This window comes from Pteropus alecto, unplaced genomic scaffold, assembly GCF_000325575.1.
Source record: "Pteropus alecto unplaced genomic scaffold, ASM32557v1 scaffold76, whole genome shotgun sequence".
NCBI classification, from domain to species: Eukaryota; Metazoa; Chordata; class Mammalia; order Chiroptera; family Pteropodidae; genus Pteropus; species Pteropus alecto.
The window spans coordinates 2,276,056-2,297,528 of NW_006443138.1; the positions used below are offsets into that span (position 1 = coordinate 2,276,056).

A 21,473-nucleotide genomic window follows, 5' to 3' on the forward strand; every position below is an offset into this window, starting at 1 on the left:
ATAATTGTACTGTGATTGTGTAATGTTAACAACAGGGGAACAAGGAAAACTCTGAAATACTTCTGCAGTTATTCTCTATCTCAAAAGGAAAAACTTAAAAACATGAAATAAAAATAATGCACTTTGAGATAACACAGCAATTTGCAAATCCATAATGTCCTATTCTATACCTTGTACTGTTATGTTGCATGTACGAAAAAGGAAAGAGTTGCACCAGGGCTATAAAACTTCTCTAAAGTCACATACCAAATCGAATTGTTGGGATAAGAATCACAGAGCACCACAATACTACTTCCTTATCTTCAAATAAAGGTGAATGGTCCTGAATTTAAGATAACCCATACAAAACGGCTATGTGAAAAGTCTACTGTACACCTACAGTCAATATTTATGTCAACTCCAAAAGCTTCCCATTAATGAACAGTCTTTGCTTAGCCTAGTTTCTTTTATGTGTCACCATCATTGTCTTTGGGCCTTCATATCTCATATAGCTCCTGACAGTCTATCATTATTACTGTCTTTATCAAGCATCGCATTACACACATGTGCACAACAGTCTCTGTGTAACTTGTGAGTGCCAAATCTCTGTTATCTGGGGATATCTTCTGCAGTTAACTAACAAAACCATGTGTACTTATACTATCAAAGGACAATGCTATTTTGTGTATTTTAGATATGCACAATTTCACATAACTGAGTAATCTGATTAAAGTCATAGGGTTGGAGAAGTATTGTATTTTTAACATAAACAGCATAAATTGAACAATATCACTAAAAGTATATAGTCATTCTGTGGGAAGTATCCACACCTCCCACTCACAGGGATATTTATCGATGCATAAAACCTCACTTTCTAACCTTGCTGGCTAAAAGATGTTACTAGAACTGTCAATCAAAATGAAGAAACAACCAATTCATAAAAGTTTTAAAAGTTCATCCCCAAAATATTTTCTCAGAAGTGACAAATTTGGGTTAGCAAAAGCTCATCACAAATATATTATCATAGAAATGCTTTTAAATAGTTGTAACATACAGAATATTTGGGAATTTTTAATCTTCACGAATTCCATTTATATAGACCTAGAGGCAGAGAAAGATCAGCAAGGTCACAAACTGCTGAAACAGGCTTTGTCATGGTGGTTTTGATTTGAGGGATCACATTGGCATTTTGAAAGGGAAGGTCAACTCATTAGTAGACTAGAGAAGAAAGACAGAGAGACCCGACTGTCTACACAAAAGTGGCTACCTGAGCCAGAAATAATACGTACTCTACGGAAGGGCAGGAAGTAAAACACCGAACTGGCCTAATGAGACTGTTCTAGGTACCGAGAACATCACACTGAATGAGACAAACAAGGACCGTGCTCTCATAGTGTTCGTCCTATTTATGAGAAAACAGACAATACGTAAACAAATAAATGAACAAGTGATTTCAAATAATGGTATGTGCAGCGAAGACAATACACGGAGACATGGAATCGCACAGAGGGATAGGCGGAGTTACACTAATTGTACATGGTGGTCACAATTGGTCATGGAAGGCCATGAAGAGGACGTCTGAACTGAGACCTGCAAGACAAGGAGTCACCTGCCGGCGGAAGGTGAGAGCAGTGTTCCAGGCTGACGGGATAGCAACTGCAGAGGCCTGAGGTGGAGGCAAGTTTGGTCACAGAACAGAAAGGGGGCTAGTGCAACGGGAGCCTGTGAGCCTCTGAAGTGGTCAGGAACCGTAACACAGGAGGCCTGGAAGCCACTGATAGGCTTTCAGCAAGAGCGACACAATCTAATAAACACTGCTAAAGATCATTCTGGGAGCTCGATGAAGAAAACAGAGTATGAGTGGATACTACAGGAACTAGCTAGAAAGCTATGTTAGGAGTCCAGAAGAAGGAGGTCTTGCACAGTGAAGACGTAGAAAAGGGGATGCTTATGGGATGTATTTTAGAAGCAGAGCCAAAAGAATGTACTAATAAGGGATGGTGATGAGGGAAAGGAGGACAGAGCACAATGCCCGAGTATGTTACTTGATCATCTGGGTGGATGTTGGGGCCATTTACTAAAATTTATAAAATGGAAGGAGGGGCAGGATTTAGGGGCGAGGAAACAGAAAGAGGCATTGGAAACCTACAGTTCTGCCCTTGATGAGGAAGCCAAGAGAAGGAGTCAAGTGGCTGTTTCCTTAAGGATTTGGGGCTCAGGCCTGGAATAATTTAGAGGTCATCTGCATATAAGTGGTATTTAGAGACAATAGAGTAGAAAGTCAGGTTGATCAAAAGAGGAAGAGTCAGCAAAGGAAATATTCTAAGTAGCATTTTAGTAAGGGAGAAAAAAACAGGAGGCTGTTGCTGCAAAAGCCAACATAAGAACAGAATGTTTCAAAGAGGGAGTGGTCCACGGGTCACAAACTGCTAAGAACTCATGCAGAGACTGCTGTATTTTGCAATATGGTGGTCACTGGTGACATTATGAAAAGGAGTTTCAAAGGCTAGTTAGTGAGAAAGTTTAGAGAAGGTAGAGAAAAGAGAGAATGGATTATAAGGAAAAAGAATCATGATTTACAAATAACTTTTGAAGCATTTATTTATTTCATTTAATCTTCCAGTTAAGTCCACTACACAACTAAGAGGTTATTCGCCAAAAGCCTTTTAAGTGATGCAAGGTGATACATACAATGAGGATTAGAAACCCACAATGAGATTCCAGAACCTGCGTACTTCAACACTAATGTGGAATTTCAGGAGTTGAATATGGCATGAACAAGGGTTTGTAGTGACCTATGCTCATGGTTTTCAAACTAAACTACCCAGAATCTCTAGCAACGCCCTTTTAGAAATCATGGCCCAAACTGCTGACAAGAGTTCATTGCCTGGCCACATGCAGCCTCAACCTACATCCATTCTGGAACTAGAATTTCAAAATCAAAAGGTTCTCAATATTGAAGAGCCTTGTTGAGATATCAGTTCTTCTCAACTCAATCTATAGACTCAATATAATCTCAATCAAAATCTCATCAATTTTTTGTGGACACAAACTAATTTTAAAGTTTATGTGGAGAGGCGAAAGACATAGAATAGCCAATCCAATATTGAAGGAGAACAAAGGTGGAGAGCTGATGCTCTCTGACTTCAAGACTTACTATAAAGCTACAGTAACAAAAATAGTGCAGTATTGGCAGAAGAACAAACAAGTAGAATAATGGAACAGAATAGAAAGCCAAGAAAGAGATGCCCATTTATACTGTCAGTTAATCTTTAACAAAGGAGCAAAGACTAAACAATGGAACTAAGGTAGTATTTTCAACAAATGGTGCTGGAACAACTACATATACACATGCAAAAAAAAGAAAAAATGAATCTAGACCCAGAGCTTACACCGTTCACAAAAATTAACTTAAATGGGTCACGTAAAATGTAAAACTATAAAATTATAAAACTCCTAGAAGTAACATAGGAGAAAATCTAGATAACCTTGAATTTGGCAATGACGTTTTAGATACAACACCAAAGGGCACAATCAATGAAATAAAGAATTGATAAGCTGGACTTCGTTAAAACTGACAATTTCTCCTCTGCAAAAGACACTGTCAAAGAACGAGAAGAAAAACCACAGGCTGCAAGAAAATATTTGCAAAACATATATCTTATATAGGACTGTTATCCAAAATATACAAGGAACTCTTAAAAGTCAATAATAAGAAATAATTTAAAAATGGACCAAAGACCTTAACACATTATCTCACCAAAAATTATACAGATGGCAAAAAAAATCATATAAAAGGTGCTCCACATCATGTGTCATCAGGGAAATGCAAATTAAACAATGAGATACCACTACACATTTATTAGAATGCCCAATATCCTGAACACCGATGACACCAAATGCTGGTGAGGATGGAGAGCAAAAGGAACTCTCGCTCACTGATGGTGGGAATGCAAAATGGTCCAGCACTTTTGGAACACCACTGGGTGGTTTCTTGAAAAACTGAACATAGTCTTACCACACCATCTAGCAATCACAATCTTTGGTACCCCATATAGTTGAAAACTTATGCCCACATAGAAATCTGCACACAGATGCTGATAGCAGCTTTATTCATTACTGTCAAAACTTGTTAGAGACCAAGATATCCTTCAATAGGTAAACAGATGAACTTTGGTACATCCAGACAATGCAATATCATTCAGAGCTAAAAGGAAATGAGCTAGTAAGCCATGAAAAGAAAGGAAGAAACCTTAAATGTATGTTATTAAGTGAAAGAAGTCAATCTGAAAAGGCTACGTATTGAATGATTCCAACTATATGACATTCTAGAAAAGGCCAAACTATGGAGACAGTAAAAGATAGTGGTTGCCAGGAGCTAAGGAGTAAGGAGGAATGAGTCAACAGAGCACAGAGGATTTTTAAGGGAGTGACGCTATTCCGTATGATAATGGTGGCTAGATGTCATTATACATTTGTTAAAACTTATAGAATGTACAACAGCAAGAATGAACCCTACTGCAAACTATGAACTTTGGGTGACAATGCTGCATTAATGTACATTCATCAATTATAACAAATGTACCACTTTTGGGAGGGGATGCTGATAATGGAGCAGGCTATGAATGTTTGCTGGGAGTATGTGGGAAATCTCTGCACCTTCCTCTCAATTTTGCTGAGCCTAAAACTCTTCTAAAAAACAAAGTATATATTTTTAAAAGGTGACTGAGCAATTACCATTTGCAGACATTGCTGTGAAAACAATGAGGATGTTTTAGTGGCTCCTGAAAAGTAAATCCACCATTAACAACTAAAGCTTTCACACCTTATTTTGATTTTTAATCTTTCAATAGTTATTCCTGGAATCTATACAATACCCTCAGAACTTAATTGATTAGCTGGGAATATATAACATACATATATGAAACAGCAAGAAAATAAGTCTAATACTTAATTCCTTTAAGATTTGGCTGTTTGGAATTTGGAGCTTCTTTTTCCACGAAAGTGATGTAAGTGCTTAATAATTTTGCGCTTACATACCCTCTCTGTGAAAATGCATTTTGAAATGCACGTTGAAACTTGAATAGAAATCCTTCCATCATACCTAAACTGGAAACTCCCTGAAAGCAGCAACTTTTGGCTCAGTGCCTGGCATATTTACCCAGTCTAGGATGCAATCAATTTTAAGAGGAGCCATTAGTTTGCACAACACTAAGAAAAAATGCTGCCAAGTACAGCACAATACTTTCTTGTCACTTAGAACTATTTTATAATTATTCAAAAAGCTTTTATATACTTAGATTTATTATATATCTCTCAAGTACCTGCATAAAAAAAAAACAAACTTGTGAAGATATTCCTAACACATCTTCATATGCTGATTTTGACTTTTCTGATTCATTTTAATCCGGTTGCTAACGTCCATTTTTTTTCCACTTGATGCTCCACTGTTGTCTCTGGGACACTCTTCCAGCTGCCAGATACTCAATATGCCAATTTTGGGGCTGGTACTTTCCTGTTCTTATCAGATGTCACAACAGAAAGCTTTTCAGATAACCAGGACTCATATCTTTGGTGATTAAAAGTGAAGCACACACGTGTGCACAGGCATGTCTTTGAGGAAGAACTTTTTCCTGGGAATTGTTTTGTAGTTTATAGTTAAATCATAGCTGCAACTTTCAGCCATCAGTAATTGTGCAAAGTATCACAGCAATAGGTACTTTTCATAGAGTATACTCAGACCTTTAGCACTTTTAACATTACAGAAAAATTTCAAAGCCTTTTAGAGAGTGCTGGATTTTATCAGCATTTCCTATCTGTCTAAACTCATTTTTCCTCAAACCACAAATCACTAGAAAATAAGCAGCTACAGCTCTAAGTTGGCAGGAAGTTTGATAAATTGATATTCTATGCCTCAACAACAGTCCTGTGCAACTTAGAAATTGGACACACCAGCCACTTATTGCTTTGAAATTCCTTTCATCTCTTTGAAGGGATTTACCAATCTCTCCTTTTTTTAAGTGGCATAATTTATCATCCAGAATGCAATACTTTTGCCATAACTCTGTAACACAGCTTCAGCTTCTTATCTTCTGTCTCAGGTCCAGCAAAGCTCCTGGTTATTTCCTTGCAAAAAATTCTAACTGTGGTCATTCCTCTAACAAAAATTTGCTTCACGGATATCAAATTTACATCATGCTGCTCTGTTTCTATGACTTTTTATGTACACAAGAACTTACTGTTTCAGTGTTGAATCATGATTCAATATTTTTGAAGAATTTTTATATGCAATTAATCTTGATATTTGTATTACCAACAATATACATAAACACAATTGCTACATCACATCTGCACAACCACGGGTAATGACAATAATGCATCAGTGCTGTCTAGCCAAAGGTGATCAGATGCTATCATAGTAAATGCATCCTGACTTCAGAGATGTTAAAACAAGGGAGGAGGCATGTGCATCTCAGAACTGATGGAACACAGTATCTGAGGCATACTCCTTTAATTCATGTAAAACATCATTTTCAAAGTCAGACACCAGAAATTCCTCCCATCCCTGTGTACACATGCTGCTCCTCCCATCAAGAGATAAATTCGCTCCCCCACTTTAATCTGAGTTAGTCTTGTGGCTTGCTTTCACCAAAATAATGTGGCAGAGTCACATTTAGGGATCCTGCTAGATTTCTCAGCTCAGCCCAGGAAACAGCCTCACTATAAATCTCCTTTCCCCGACTCCTATTCCTCACAAGCATAGGAGCTAAGCTATCGCATATAATTAGCCTCAAATTGGGGGTCAGTAGCCACTTCTGCATTTCGTTATCTACAGATTCATAATGGATGCAAAATGCTTCCAAGGTTAAATAAATTATTATAGGTGTCTAAAATGGGGGTGAACTCTGTTTACTCTTTAAAACTGACTTATCTGTTTATCAAGGCAATGTTTTCTAAGTGAAGTAAGTTTGGAGCAGAAAGTCCTCCATGTACTTTTAATTAATTCTTAATTAGGAATGCCCATGTATGCCCTCCAAATGGGCAAAAATGTACAGTGCGGGGAGACAGAGAAAAGAAGGCACAGAACAGGAAAAACACACCACTTGTTTTTATGACTTTTAAATTTATCAAATGTTATAAACAGCTTTTAAAAATACCTACCTTTAGGGTGGTTTTCAAAACAGTAAGAACATACACAAATCATAGCACACTTACTTAATTTGTTCCTCTTTGTCCTTCCATGTTGCTAAGAGACTGTCTTTTTCAAGGCTCAAATACAGATATTTTTCCAAATTTAGAAAACAGGCAGACTTGCAAAAAAGCTTCAAAAAGGCAGTCACTTAGAGGTAAAAATTTATTTGGCAATGATCAATCCATACTTCTCTAAACAACTTCCTGAAATACATTATTGAATGCTTGGGTAATTCATGCAAACTTCAAAATTTATATCTTGTATGTGGCTTTCTTAGCTTATACACATTAAAATTTGTGATATCCCTTTACTCCTTACTGAAGTGAAAATAATAGGGAACCCAACCTCTGAATGAAAAAGAAACAGGCTTCCATTGGTTTTAAGGCAATTAAGAGGCCACTTGAAAGGCTTTGCACACATGATTTCTGATGAATGTTTAGGGCATGTTGATCACAATTAGGGATAAACTGTAACCCAAACATCAGTATGTGGAAGTGGGAAAGACAACTGAATAACGCACTGATGCATTATTAACAGAAATACACGTTACAACAATAATATTTTGTTCCTTAATTGAGAAATTGGGGCATACGCTATAACATATTGTTAAACATATAAATTATAGGATCATGGTAATGCAAGAGACTTCATTCTTTCCCTTAAAACTCCTGGGTGTACTTATATATTTGTTTACAGTTTATTAACCACCTGACAGCCGGGGGAAAGAAACAAAAAGGTAACAGGTTCCCCTAACAACTTAAAATCAAAAACCCCCAACATAACTGATTTTAGAATGTAAATCAATGGAGAAATGGTTGATTTTGCGAGATGTTGACAGACAAGCCTTGGAGGCACACACCTCTCTCTAAAAAATATGCAAGTACATAGGTATTGGAAGAGCTTTCATAGGCCTATCTACCACTACCCATGGTGAACCAGAAGGACAGGCCAGCTTTTCTGAGACAAATCAACAGCCTTTATTTGTATGTAAAAGAACACAACCATACTCAATTATGAAAAGGACAAAGCTCAGACAGCCTTGTACCCTAGCTAGCCCAATGCCATACATGTATAAAGCACGCACAGGCTTCTTGGGAAACAGGTTAGCAGGACTTAAAATAAAATGAGTGTAGCCCCAATTCTGCCACTCAGGCAAGCCATTTCATTTCTCTGAATACTGCTTTTTCTCATCTGGATAAGAGAGGAAAGATGTGTGTGGACAACATGTAGGGTTGGGGAAGAAGCCAACGTATTTTGAGCATATCTTATACGGCTGGCCATTGTCCTTACATCGTCATCTAATCCTCACACCAGTTTTCAATTTTACGAAGAGGGAAAATAGGATAGGATTTAAACTCAGGTCTCTCTGGCTTCAAAGCATTACTGCCCAACTGCCAGACTTACCTCATAAATTCTGTTTCCGGAGATGGAGGACAAAACTTGAGCATCCCCTTCTCAGTGCTCCCACATATTTCTATCTCTGCATGCTGTGATATCATTTCCAAGTCACATCTCAGATCTCATTCTCTTTAGCAAACTCTGGCCTTTTTGCCTCACCACCACAATCTAAACCCAGACGTGTGAGAGGGAGCAGAGTTTGCCACCCCAGGAAGGGAGCTGTCATCATAAATAACTATGAACTAGGTGTGGTAGACAGGAAGGAACCTAGCAAGTCTCCTTTGGTCAAAGTCCTCTCTGTGTCCTGTATTAAAAATGGCCCAGCAAACATTTATTTGGCAAACATTTGCTTTTCTATCTTTATGCGAATTGTTTTCCTGCCTTTTCAAGTCCCAAATCGCAACCTGCCTTTTCTTCTTAGCTCAAGATAGCATGTAAGCCTTAACTGCCCGATCTGCTCTCAGGTCTTATATTCTTATGAAACCCCAGTCTGTACATACATAATAAATCTGGACATTTCTCCTGTCAATCTATCCTAAGTTAATTTGATTATTAGTCCAGCCAGAAGAACTAAAAGAGATAGGAGGAAAATTATTTTTTTTCCCCCTCCATACATGCTCTTTGGTTTTCTCAGGGCTAGTGAAAATCCCACATCTACAGAGCACAGAGAACTTAGAGGCTACAAAATGTCAGCCAACCACCTCTCTTTCCACATAACCTAATCTCCTTTTGTGATAGGGAGTTAGCTCAGGACAGAACAGAGGAGACATCCTACTCTTGCAAGTTCAGTGCCTCCTAATGGCCTAATAGTAGTGGAGGGTTTTCTGTTGCATGATGAATATTAGTATTTGCTAATAACATAAGTCCCCAGTGGCGCCAGCCAAGTCTCCAAAGCCACTTTTTCAAAACCCTTAGGAGGTGAGTTTACATTTATAATAAAGGAATGAAAATTATCAGCGACTAAATCCAATTAGTTCTCATATTTCTATTTTTAAATTATTTGAATTAGAAGAAAAGACAGGATCACCAATAATGAAACTCGCTGCCTAGTTTCATAAAAAGCCTGCCACATCACAAACAAAATCTGAAGCAAGCCAAAGAGAAACCACAACAGTTTATGGCCTAGGAAACGGAGGCCTTTTGCTGATGGGAACTGCCAGCGGTACTTGCTCTGAAGTCACATATATCTTTATAGAAGTTGCCTCAACAAAAGTGCAACCACAGCAGTACACATACACTTAACATTAAGGGCAATGAGCTGAATTACAAGAGCAGAGCTACTCAACAAGTGACATACATCCTTAACATTCCTAACAGGTCAGGGAGATCCTTTCTATGCGTGCCATCCAATTGCAGCAGTCCTCCCTATCCATAATTTCATTTTCTATGGTTTATTATTCAAGGTCAAATTCCAGAAATAAAACAATTCGTATGCTTTAAATTGTGTCATCCTGAGTGGGTGATGAAATCTCACGCTGTCCACTCTGTCCCTCCTAGGACATGAATCATCCCTTTGTCCAGAATAGCCACACTGTAGATGCTCCCTGCCCCTTAGTCACTTAGTAGCCATGTTGGTTCTCAGATCCAATGTGGCTTTAGAACACTGCTCGTGTTCAAGTAACCCTTGTTTTCCTTAATAATGGCTCCAAAGCACAGAAGTAGTGATGCTGGCAATTCGGCTTGCCAAAAAGAAGCCGTAGAGTGCTTCCTTTAAGTGAAAAGGTGGCAGTTCTTGACTTAATAAGAAAAAAATCGTATGCCGAGGCTGCTAAGATCTACAGTAAGGACGAATCTTCCATCCACGAAATTGTGAAGAAGGAAAAAGTAGTGTTAGTTTTGCTGTTGCACCTCAAACTGCAAACGTTACAGCTGCAGTGTCTGATAACTGCTTAGTTAAGATGGGAAAGGCATTAAATTTGTGAATAGAAGACATGAACACAAAGTACGTTCCGATGGATGGCACTGTGCTGCACCAGAAAAGTACTGAGCCTGTAGAAGACTCCAGCAAGGGATCCCCTGAAACAGTGACCACATTCATATAACTTTTATTACAGTACATTGTTATGGTTGTTCTATTTTATTATTAGTTATTATTTTTAATCTCTTACTGTGCCTAATTATTAATTAAACTTTATCACAGGTATGTACGTATAGGAAAAAACAGTATAAAAGAGAAACCACAGGATTCGGTACTATTCATGGTCTAAGGCATACACTGGGGGTCTTAAAATGTATTCCCCATGGATAACGGGGGACTACTGCATTCGCATGCTATAAGGTGCTGTGGTAGTCCCTTGACAGGTAGGTCTGAGGAGACAGAGCCCCTCTTCCAGGCACCCCTGTGGCTCTTGCATGTCCTTCATCCATGAAGCTAGAGTGAAAAGTACAAGGAGGTTTCAATTCCAAATGAAGGCAAGGAGGGGAAGTTCTACAAGATGCTAATTCTGACACAACTTAAGATTAGAATAAAATGGGATAATAAAAGACAATACAGAATATAATTATTTCGTGATTTGTTTACTTTAGAGAGTTCCTCACAAACCAATCCAGAAGGCTCAATAACTAAATATAAAATACTTTTTGAAAAAGTTTAGAATTTTTTTAAAAATTTACAAAGCAGAGATACTTTGGCACTGTTTGTGACTGACCAACACTAGAACATTTTCCGAACAAAGCACACAATGTCAGGACTCACTCCCAGCCCTCTCTGGCACAGGCTAGGAAGGACCAAAGCTAATGAGCTGTCCCCACCCCCCACCCTGGTGGCTGTCTACCTGGGTTAGCATCTTGACTTCCCATTGTTGGCTGAGACTTTGGTCAAGCCATTTAACCTCTAAGAATCACTTACTTCTTCATCTACATGGTGACACTCCTGGTACCACAGAATTACTCTGAGAATTAATTAAGATTATATATATATATATATAATCCTTAACCCAGTCTCTGGAACATAGGAAGGGCTCAATACTGTCGATGCTCCAATTATCATAATAATTATTGTTACTCCTAAGAATGATAGAATGATAGTGGAAGTAAAACCAGAGAGGATCTACAATAGATTGGAGGACCCAGTCATATCTGAAATACCACTCATATCTGAAACAAGCCACAGCTGAGAGACAACCCTTGCAGGCCTATCTCTTCTAGCCAAAGAAGCATCTCCCCATCTAGTCTAATTAAACTAAATATTTGACCACCACTTTTTTATAGAGTACTTGTATAGCAACCAAATTGGTGGGCTTGAGGAAACAATCATACTGCCCATCATGGATATTTCACTTTGCAAGGCAAATCTAAGGACAATTGTCAACCCTTCTCCTAAATAACACATAAACAGACTAGATAATACAGTGAAGAGTCAAGATTTATGGCCACTGCATTTCAAGCATCACCATAATCCCAGTCCTTCCCATTTGAAGTTAACTAGTACAACTGACTTAAGATATGTCTTCAATGATCAACCTCTGACAACCTCTGTAACGCTTTAAGATTAGGATAAGAACAGCTGGTGAAGAGGTGGAAGCATGTCAGTGACAAATACTCTAAAAGAAGAACACAGAGCTTGGTGATAGACAAAGCGACAGGAAGTGAAGCATGCTGTTGGTCCAGAAATATCCTGAAATATTATTTTAAGACTTCCACCTTTGAGGTAATCTCCTCCTCCATATCCTAGTGCTCTCATGACATCTGAAGGAAAGGGTAGGAAAATCACAATAGTGGATATAATGGATTCTAGTTAGGTAAAACTAGGCCTAAGAGACAGGTGTCACTTAACAAGAATAAGAATTCTGTCCACATTTTAAGATGAAGTTGAATAGAAAATGATCGAGAATACCTACCCACCCAAACCCCTCCAATGACAGAAAAAACCAAAACACTAACAATCAACTTTGCTTAAGATTTGCAAACTTGAATAGTACCAAGTAACCAGCATTGTGTCTAGATATCACTGCAGGAAACGAGGAGGGAGATCGGGGGGCGGGGGCGAGGCGGGAAGCAGAGTCTATGAATTGAACCCTTTCCAAAATATTACTTAAGAACTAGGTTATATATGAACAGTCAAAACAGATTTGCAAGAGGCCATCAATTTCTAGACAAGAACTGAGAAATGGAAGGGCAACTCCAAAATTCGGTGTATACTTACATGCTTATATGCAATGTATGTACTGGGAAATAACTTCCGAAAGGGTTTCTTTCTTCTGGCGTCACTCTGTAATAGAAAGTCTTAGTGGCTGGTGACATCTCATGGTATAAGAAGAATAGGGTATAAAAACGTAATACAAACTTGAATTGGTTAAAATTGGTCACACAGTCACGACTTCAACTGAGTTATGTGCACGGCTGGTACTTCTCATGAGGAACTGAGATACCATAGAAAAAGCCTTCACAAAGGCTACACTCCATGCAGCTCTGAAGCAGGAGGTGGTCGTGTGCTCACAAAGTGGCCATGCACACACAAAGGCCCACAAACAGAGAGCTGTGGGGTATAAAACTGATTATGACTACAGCAAATATTTGTTGTGTCATATTTTCTTGCAGTGCTATAACCAAATGTTAATGGGACCTAAGAAAGGAAAAAACTCAGCAGTAGACAAAGCTTTGCACCTTCTGTCATGATAAACAGGTGAAAGGATTGCTGTCAGATGCTTAACAAAAATGAAGGCAGGAGAAGCTGCCTCCCTTGTTAATAGAGGAAAGAAATTCTAAAGCCACAGAGGTTGATGTGACCCATTCAGATGTCATCCAGGATCACTGGTCTGAGTACTGTCCTAGTTAAGGTTGCAGCATTTTTTTTTTCCTGACTAGTTTATAAAATAGTGTGTCTAAAATCAATGATGTTTTAGTATATGAAATGTTAATTTCTTGGAAAAATCTATTAAACCTATAAACTTAAAAAATTTTCCAGCTCTGACCTAGATATAGTTTAATAGCCGCAAAAGCTTTTTGCCACCCTAGCAGCACTCACACGCACCCCTCAAGCAGCAGAGACAAACTCAAACTCAGAGCCAGGCTTCCTGCATTCAAATTCTGGCTGGGCCACCTACCAGTTGTTGTGACCCTGGACAAGTTACTTATCTTTTCTGGGCTTCAGTTTCCTCATCTAGTAAATGGGGATAACAGTACCCACATCATAAGTGAATGAGACAATATTTGTAAACATCATGTAAGTACTTGTTACATAAAAATACCACCCAGATTTTGGTTTCAAGCTATTCCCCGATTCTTAGAAGGTAAACGATTACATATTTTGGGGCAGGGAAAATTAAGGATGGGCAAGGCCAGAAAGGTAGGAGGTATTCGAGGAGGTCAGGGTTAGTGTTGAAAGGACAAAGCACTGGCCAAGATGGGACAACACGGGCATCCTAGACAGTAACACGATCCCAATGTGAAAGGCAGCATGATTTTACAATAACCAAATAAGAAAAGTTATACAACATGGTATTATGATGAGAAAGAAAGGAGTATCAGTTCAGGTTGTTTTTTTTTTTAAAATAGAAGAGTGCTAAGTGTTTTGTTTCGTCTATTAAATATTTCTTTAAGTGGAGAAGGGTAAATTCAGGGAACTTAGTAATACTAGTCCTAACAAAGGCAGAGTATACTCTTAGCAGGAAAGGCCTTAGCATACTTTATAACTGGAAGAAAGAAAACCGCCATGTGTTGAGATGATGAATTAGCTAAATGTTCTTAGAGGTGCACTAACTGCAGACTTCATCCCTCATATCCTAGGAGATGATACCCTTAGATGGCCTCATCAATGGAGTAAGATAGTCATAAAGCATATGTAAGTTTCCATAATGCAAAAAGACCTGGCAACCATCAGTGTGACAGGGCAATGATGGTCCATGAAACGTTGGCCAGCCAAAATTTGAAGACTAAAACATTCCAGAGGGAGCAGCATGCCTCAAAAAAACTAGAACCTGTATGGAAAGCATGGCTCCAAGTATTATTGATATAACCAATGGAGGATAAATATAAAAAGGGGCCTAACCAGATGACCAGTGGCTTGAATTTGATGAACATAGAGATGATCATAAAAAACAATCGGCTGATAACTAGATCCTGTCACCTCAGCTGGACAGACTATTTTTCTGGGTCTGATAAGGTTTCTGTAATTGTGGCATTGTACTACTGTATCACTGTATCCCTTGGAAAGTATCAAAATGTGTACTGCTCTAACAGTAGAAGCTAACATATGTGGCTACAAATCTAGGAAAAGTAAACAAGCAAGTTCAAGAGCAATAAATAAACTCCCATGACACTGGAATTTTAGAACAAGTTAAAGTGTGTTATATGTTTCATAACCGCTGGATCTTTGTGTGCCGTTTACAGTACTTGGAGTATTCAAAAGAATCATCATTGTAATTTAAAATGTTAATAGAAATTTAAGTCTATAATCATGTTTAAGTAAACTGAAAAACTGTCTAATAAATTAATTTTCAAAGTTTGATTTTAGGTATAAATTAATAGTTTGAGCACTAAAATACATATAGAAGATGCTTCTCTCCATGAACAAATATACTTGGACAGTAAAGAATATAAAAAGCGGGTCACCAACAGAATGTCCAAAGGGTGTAAACTGTATTGTTACCCATGAAAAACTCTTCAGAAACACAGTAGTCCACTTCTTCCATTACAATGATCCCCAAAAGAAACAAAAGACAAAGGCAACAAAGATGAGAAAGAAACGCTACACAGTTGATAAGAGTTCTTCCATCATCTGTGTATTAAAAGTAGGACATGGGAATAATTGGAATCTAACACAACTGGCTCGAGTCAGTTTGTCACATAAATGTAATCAGACATGAACAGCATGACAACAAATTCCTTCTCTTTCAGCTTTGAAATAGAATCTGAAATGATTAGGAATGCTAATGTGTCTAGAGAAATTAAATGCAACGGTGACGTAGTTTTAAATGTGGAGGAGGGTGAGACTTGAGCTGAGAAAAGCTCTGAAGATTCTACTGACCCATTTCTCCCTGAAGAAGAAAACGGATCACCTCCAAATGCTTGGGTCTGTTCATCCTCGGCAATTACTCTCCTTACAAACGTAATGTTTTCTTTCGAAAGGCTGGATGTAATTTTTTCTACAACACTTCTTGCCCTCCTGCCCCTCCCTGTCCCTAAGAGACGCAATCTGAATGAGCACCAGCAAGTGCCATTACATCACAACTTCATCACCGTGAATCTTGGGAGATGGATATCATTGCCCCAGTTTTATTTATTTTTATTTTTTTTTCAGGCAAGGCAACCCTTGGTTGACCTCACAGATTGCAAGGACCTTGCCAGCTTACAATCCCTTATTTTTTATATTTTTACACCTACAGCACCTGCTCTTCCTATGTGGTCTCCCATCCAAGTACTAACCAGGCCCAACCCTGCTTAGCTTTCGAGATCAGACGGGATCGGGCTTGTTCAGGGTAGCATGGCCATAGACAACCCTAGTTTTACAGATGCAGAAACTGGAGTTCTGAGGAAACAAGTGAATTGCCTAAGGTCATCAGAGCAACTGAATGTCCAGTTCTGCCACCAAAGCTCTTCCACTGTCCTCTGTTCTCTGTGCTTTGGGTTCTAGGCCCTACTCACTATACTAGGACTCCTTGTCAACAGTCCTTTCTCAGATGAATTGCGAAATCAAAATCTTGACTCTCCTATGCAGAAACTGGAGTTCTGAGGAAACAAGTGAATTGCCTAAGGTCATCAGAGCAACTGAATGTCCAGTTCTGCCACCAAAGCTCTTCCACTGTCCTCTGTTCTCTGTGCTTTGGGTTCTAGGCCCTACTCACTATACTAGGACTCCTTGTCAACAGTCCTTTCTCAGATGAATTGCGAAATCAAAATCTTGACTCTGAAACTAAAAAAAGAGGCGGGGGGCATTATAAATAAGCCTCTGGTCTAATTCTTTGTTTATCTGATGGATATTTCTCACATCAGGGGTGCTAGCAGCCACCTGAAGAAGCTGGAAGAGGCAAAGAATGAATTCTGCCCTAGAGCCCTCAGAGGGAGCATGGCCCTGCTAATCCCCTGATTTCAGACTCTTGGCCTCCAGAACTGTGGAAAATAAATCTCTGTTGTTTTAAACCATCCGATTTATAATAATGTTTCTCAGTAGCCCTATGAAGCAAATACATTAGGCATTACCGAACAAATACTTACCATGTACAAGAAAGCTCCGACACACTGTTTCTCTGGCTCAAAAGTCTCAGCCAGGCAGATGACACAGATCTGCCCCACCTGATAATTAAATTGGAATGGATAACCACCAAGCAGTGACCAGGAGGGATCCAGATCTGCAGCCAGACACAGAGTCTCCCAGACAGCTGGCTTCATAGTGCCGCCTCAGTTACTTCTTGACCCTTACAATAATGCCCCCTTGATTTTAGGCAATTAAATATTTTTTTTTGAGAATATGCTCCCCACTCCCACGCACCCCAAAAATATACCTCTCTGGCATGAGGATTATCTTGAGCTGATTATTTTTAAGAAAAAGCAAACAGGAAAAGTTCTGAAGACATGGTAGAAATAATCCTTTTATAAGAAACATTTACCTTTATGAAGGAAATCTCCATATTTAAGGGTGTCTCTCTCTCTGTACCAGAAAGGGGAGGAGGACTATAAGTCTAGAAATTCTTATCAATGGAGAAGGCAGTGATTTAAATCTGTATAACAGCCTTACACTCTTTAATGTGCTTTTCTTGGAAACCTCCCATAACTGGCTCCCTACTCCCACTACCCCCTAACAACTTTTGTCTTTAGCTGAAGAAGTTATTTAGAGTGATTTCTTGGATCATTTTGGGGAGTTACTCAGTTTTCCTAGGTATCATCCACGTATACATGAGGTAGACATATTAAATTTCAGTTTTCCTCTTGTTAATCTTTTATTGTGGGGTTAGGAGATCTCATCCAAGAACTTAGAAAAGTAGAGGGAAAATTACATTTCCTCCCCTACAGAACCCCTTCATTTCATTATTGGGAGTTTTACTGCACTTATGGGACAGGCCTATACTAGGGCTGAGAATAGAGCAGTAAACAAAACAGACGCTGATCTTGCCCTGAAGAAGCTTCCCGTAAGAGTGGGGTATGTATTAAATAATTACAGGTTAACTATTTGCCATGTTTTCTTTTCTCCACATTTGTTTAATCCTCACAAGCACCCTATGAGTTACGACTAATCCCTGGCTCACACATATGGAAACTGCCATTAAATGTCAGCTAGGGGGAGGTGATTTCAGATTGGAACTTGGGCCAACGGACTCCGCAGCCCATTTCTTTAAGGACAACACTGTACCAGTCCCTCTGCCTGGCCTCCCTGCCTTACTATTGGGCCAAAATCTCTGCAATCATCCGTGACTCCTCTTTTCCCCCCACATCACAAGCTATAAAATTACCCTAGTTTGCCAAATTTTTAAATCCTACTGTATGAGAGTTCTTCTTGTTCTCCCAAAAGCAACTTTCAATGTAACAAGTTTCTTAATCGAATGGAGCATTCCAAATCTTTTAATTTTTTTTTTTTTTTTTTTTTGCATAAGGCATTATGTTTCCAGGAAATATATTCATTATCTTGTACAATTCATTTAATGACCATTATTTAACAAGTATGTTTGAAGTTATTTCTGTGCAAGGCCCTTCATCCTCTGGCTCCTCTCCAGCTTCATCTTACAACCCCACTTTGCATACAGGCTTCCATCTTCAGGAAATGTGCTGGCCAACTCCCAGTAATCACTTATCCCTCAGCTCGGAATGAGGAGCTCCGCGAGGGCAGGGATCATGCTTTTCTTCTCTGCTGTATCCCCAACCTCCATCATATTACCTGGCCCAGAGCAGATGTCTAACAAATCCCAGTCGAACAAATGACACACACACACGAAAACTTCCCAATGCCACAACTCAGGGTTAGGGAGCCCTTCTTCCTGTCCTTAACAATCTTACCTTCCTCTATAATAGCACTTATCACCTGATATTTTAATTGCAGTTTATTTCCTCTGCTAGATTTTCTTGAAGACCCAGGTTTTAACTTGGTTACCATTAAAACCCAAAGTCTTCCTTTCACAGCACCTGAAAACATTTGCTGACCATCCTTATTAAATCTTTCAGTAATTCACCTGTTTCCTTATTTCAATCAAAAGGAAAAAAATGACATCTATTAATATTCTTGAGAGCCTGTGATGGCATAAAATGGTGATTATATTAAAGGACTCTAATAAGAAATTCAGATAATATAGTGAAACCCACTTAATAAGCTAGAACACTCATTCGTTTACCAGAGAATTATTTCTTCACAGTCCCAATGTACTGCCTGAGATATTAAGAAAATCTAGAACCACTCTTATACATCGGGCAACATTAACTTTAATTTTCCAAATACTGATAAAATTTGCAAAAGTGCATCAGTAAGGATGGGCTATATTATGCTGCGGTAGCATAGTTTTATTTCTCACACACTCTGCATGTCCATTTCAGGTTGGCTCTGTGTCTCTTCAAAAGGGAGGATGGAGCTTCCACAATCTAGAGGGTCACCAGTTGGTGAGGAAAGGGAGGTGCCATGTGCCCAAGAACAAGAGAATTGGAAATAATTGGGGCACACCACAGGAGGTTTGGCAGAAATGTAAACATTCAACAAGAGTAGTTAACTTTCTACCTGTGGCATCCCAAACAGTAACTCTGAATCAATATACAGATTCAATTAATTGCTCTAACAAAGCTAACAATTCAAATGCTGGTTATTTCTCATCATCTGGCAATTCTCTCACACACACACACACACACACACACACACACACACACACACACACACACAGAATCCACTATAATGTATTCAGACAAGAGAATATATGTTCCCAGAAAACCTAAGTAACAGAATTTTATAAACAGTCCAACATAACTCCAGAAACTAAAAGCAAATTTGTTCCCCAGCTGTTCATAGGTATTGGCACAAGGAGGTCTCAGCACTATCCAACAGCTTCCACCTGGCACTGTCAAAAACCATTAGCTCGTGAATGATACATGGGCATAGAGTAGCTACCATGTTCTTTACAACTCCTATAATTTACACTCACGTTTCAAACAAATACAAATTTAGACTCATGCAAAGCACATGATATAGGCAGGCACTGTGAAAGGATGATCACAGCAGAGGGGACCATGTGAAGAGAGGCAAGGCTGAAGATAAATTCAAATTTCAAAGAAAGTTGTATGAATTTTAAAAATGGCTAATGGAGAAGTTGAAGAGGAAGGGCTCAGAGAGATGTAGAGAGCTTGAGAACATCAGCATTTAATAGAGACTTCTGAGAAGGGATTCTTGGTTTAAAAAACAGAAAAAGGACCAGAAGGAAGGAGTCTCTAGAAGTTGAGAGAGAAAAAGAATTCATGGACTAGAGAGTGAGCAGCAACAATTACAACAATCACCATTCCAGTGAGGATGTGGAGGGTAAACAAAAATTTTAAGTGACTCTTTGAACCTAAAAAGTCCCTGGTGACCTGCGGTGAGCCTCTTTCTACGTAGCACTGAGGATGAAGCAATGAATGGAGGCCACCCAGTTTCTGAAGTCCATCCTACTCTCACCTTTCCATGCACCTATGCTTGTTCTCTTCTCCAGCCCTTCCAGTGGCTGGCTGACCTCTCTAAGGGTCACCCGGCTCCTCCAGGAAGCCTCCTCTGATGTTCCCAGCCAAGCTCTGTGCCCGTCTCTGGCACTCCATGATGTCCTTGCGCTGTACCTCTATCAACACCCAGCACGCTCCATTGCAGTGGCCTGTTCGGTTGGATGAATCATCCTATTAAAAGAGTAAAGTTTAGCTTATTGTCTTTGTGTCCCTGGCACCAAGAAGAGCGCTTGGCACAGAGTAGGCATTCCAAAGTTTCTGTAAGGAAGGAAGTATAGAGTTATAAAAACAGCGCAATAGTAACTTGAAGGGGTGATACAGACTAGAAGAAGAGAGATGTTGTTTGATTCAATAGCAATGATTGAACACATCTATAGGCAAAAAGTGAGGCAATGGAGAGGAAAAGACTCAAGATAACAAATGGAAGAAACGGAAGATGGCACAAATATGGGGGAGGAGGGATGTTAACACTTCTGGCAGACATTTCTCCATCTGAGACAACAGGGAATAAAAGGGATGGTGTTAAAAACATCCCAAGGTGGACTAGAAGAGGAGTTTGTATAGAAGAGATTCAGTAAGGTGGTAAGTCAGAACCTTTGCCTACACAAAGAGGGTTAGAAATGGAACTGATAGCTTGAGGGAAGGAACGAAGGTCTGGAAAGGCACTGTGGAGACTGGTGAGAAATCAACTGGAAATGAGTTGGTATACAGAAACAATATAACTTCTTTATTCTTCCTTTAAGTATCCAGAAGCCACACCACTGCCAATCCTTTCAGTTTCCCCGCTCAAATCTACCTTTCCCTTCCAGTCAAAGACTCTTCTTGCAAATAAAAATAAAACGTATCCAATTAGTTTTATTCCTAGACTATTACAATTGTGTAACTTGGTATTCCCTTAAGTGCATTCCTCAAAATGTTAATAAATGTACTTATTGAAAAAGGTGATTCATAGTCAGATAAATTTAATAAATGCATACTCTCCCTCAGCTTGGAGTTTCAAAATTCACCACGTTGCATGAAAGCTCTAAGAAATCATACAAAGAAACTTACCTAATTCTAGCTCGGCATGTGTGCAGGTGTTTTCTCAGGTTGTACCTATTAAATGTATAATGGAACACAGTAAGTAAAATCTGTTTTTCTACTGCGTTCCATCTACAAGTGCATACTACAAAATTATTACCATGTTTTAGTCAAGATATGCTAGACTATGCTGTGGTAACAAACATCCTCTGAAGATTAGTAGCTTCATACAACAAATGTTGATCACTGTAGACCTGAATAATTCTACAGGGTAACTGTCCCC

The 21,473-nt window shown here is 39.0% G+C and overlaps 1 protein-coding gene and 1 pseudogene across 4 annotated transcripts in view; both read right to left on the bottom strand.

The window, feature by feature from the left end:
* PPM1H (protein phosphatase, Mg2+/Mn2+ dependent 1H) overlaps window positions 1-21,473 on the bottom strand; it is a 257,658-nt gene that overhangs the window by 216,584 nt on the left and 19,601 nt on the right. The window contains exon 1 of one of the 4 annotated variants that reach the window (XM_025041056.1): window positions 20,130-20,152. The exons of the other annotated variants lie outside the window; for them this stretch is intronic. Within the exon in view, the coding sequence (XP_024896824.1) occupies window positions 20,130-20,137 (8 nt within the window). The 5' untranslated portion in view covers window positions 20,138-20,152. Of the gene's footprint in view, window positions 1-20,129; window positions 20,153-21,473 lie in introns of those variants that run through there. 4 annotated transcript variants of the gene reach the window in all.
* LOC112472522 lies at window positions 15,886-16,004 on the bottom strand (annotated as a pseudogene).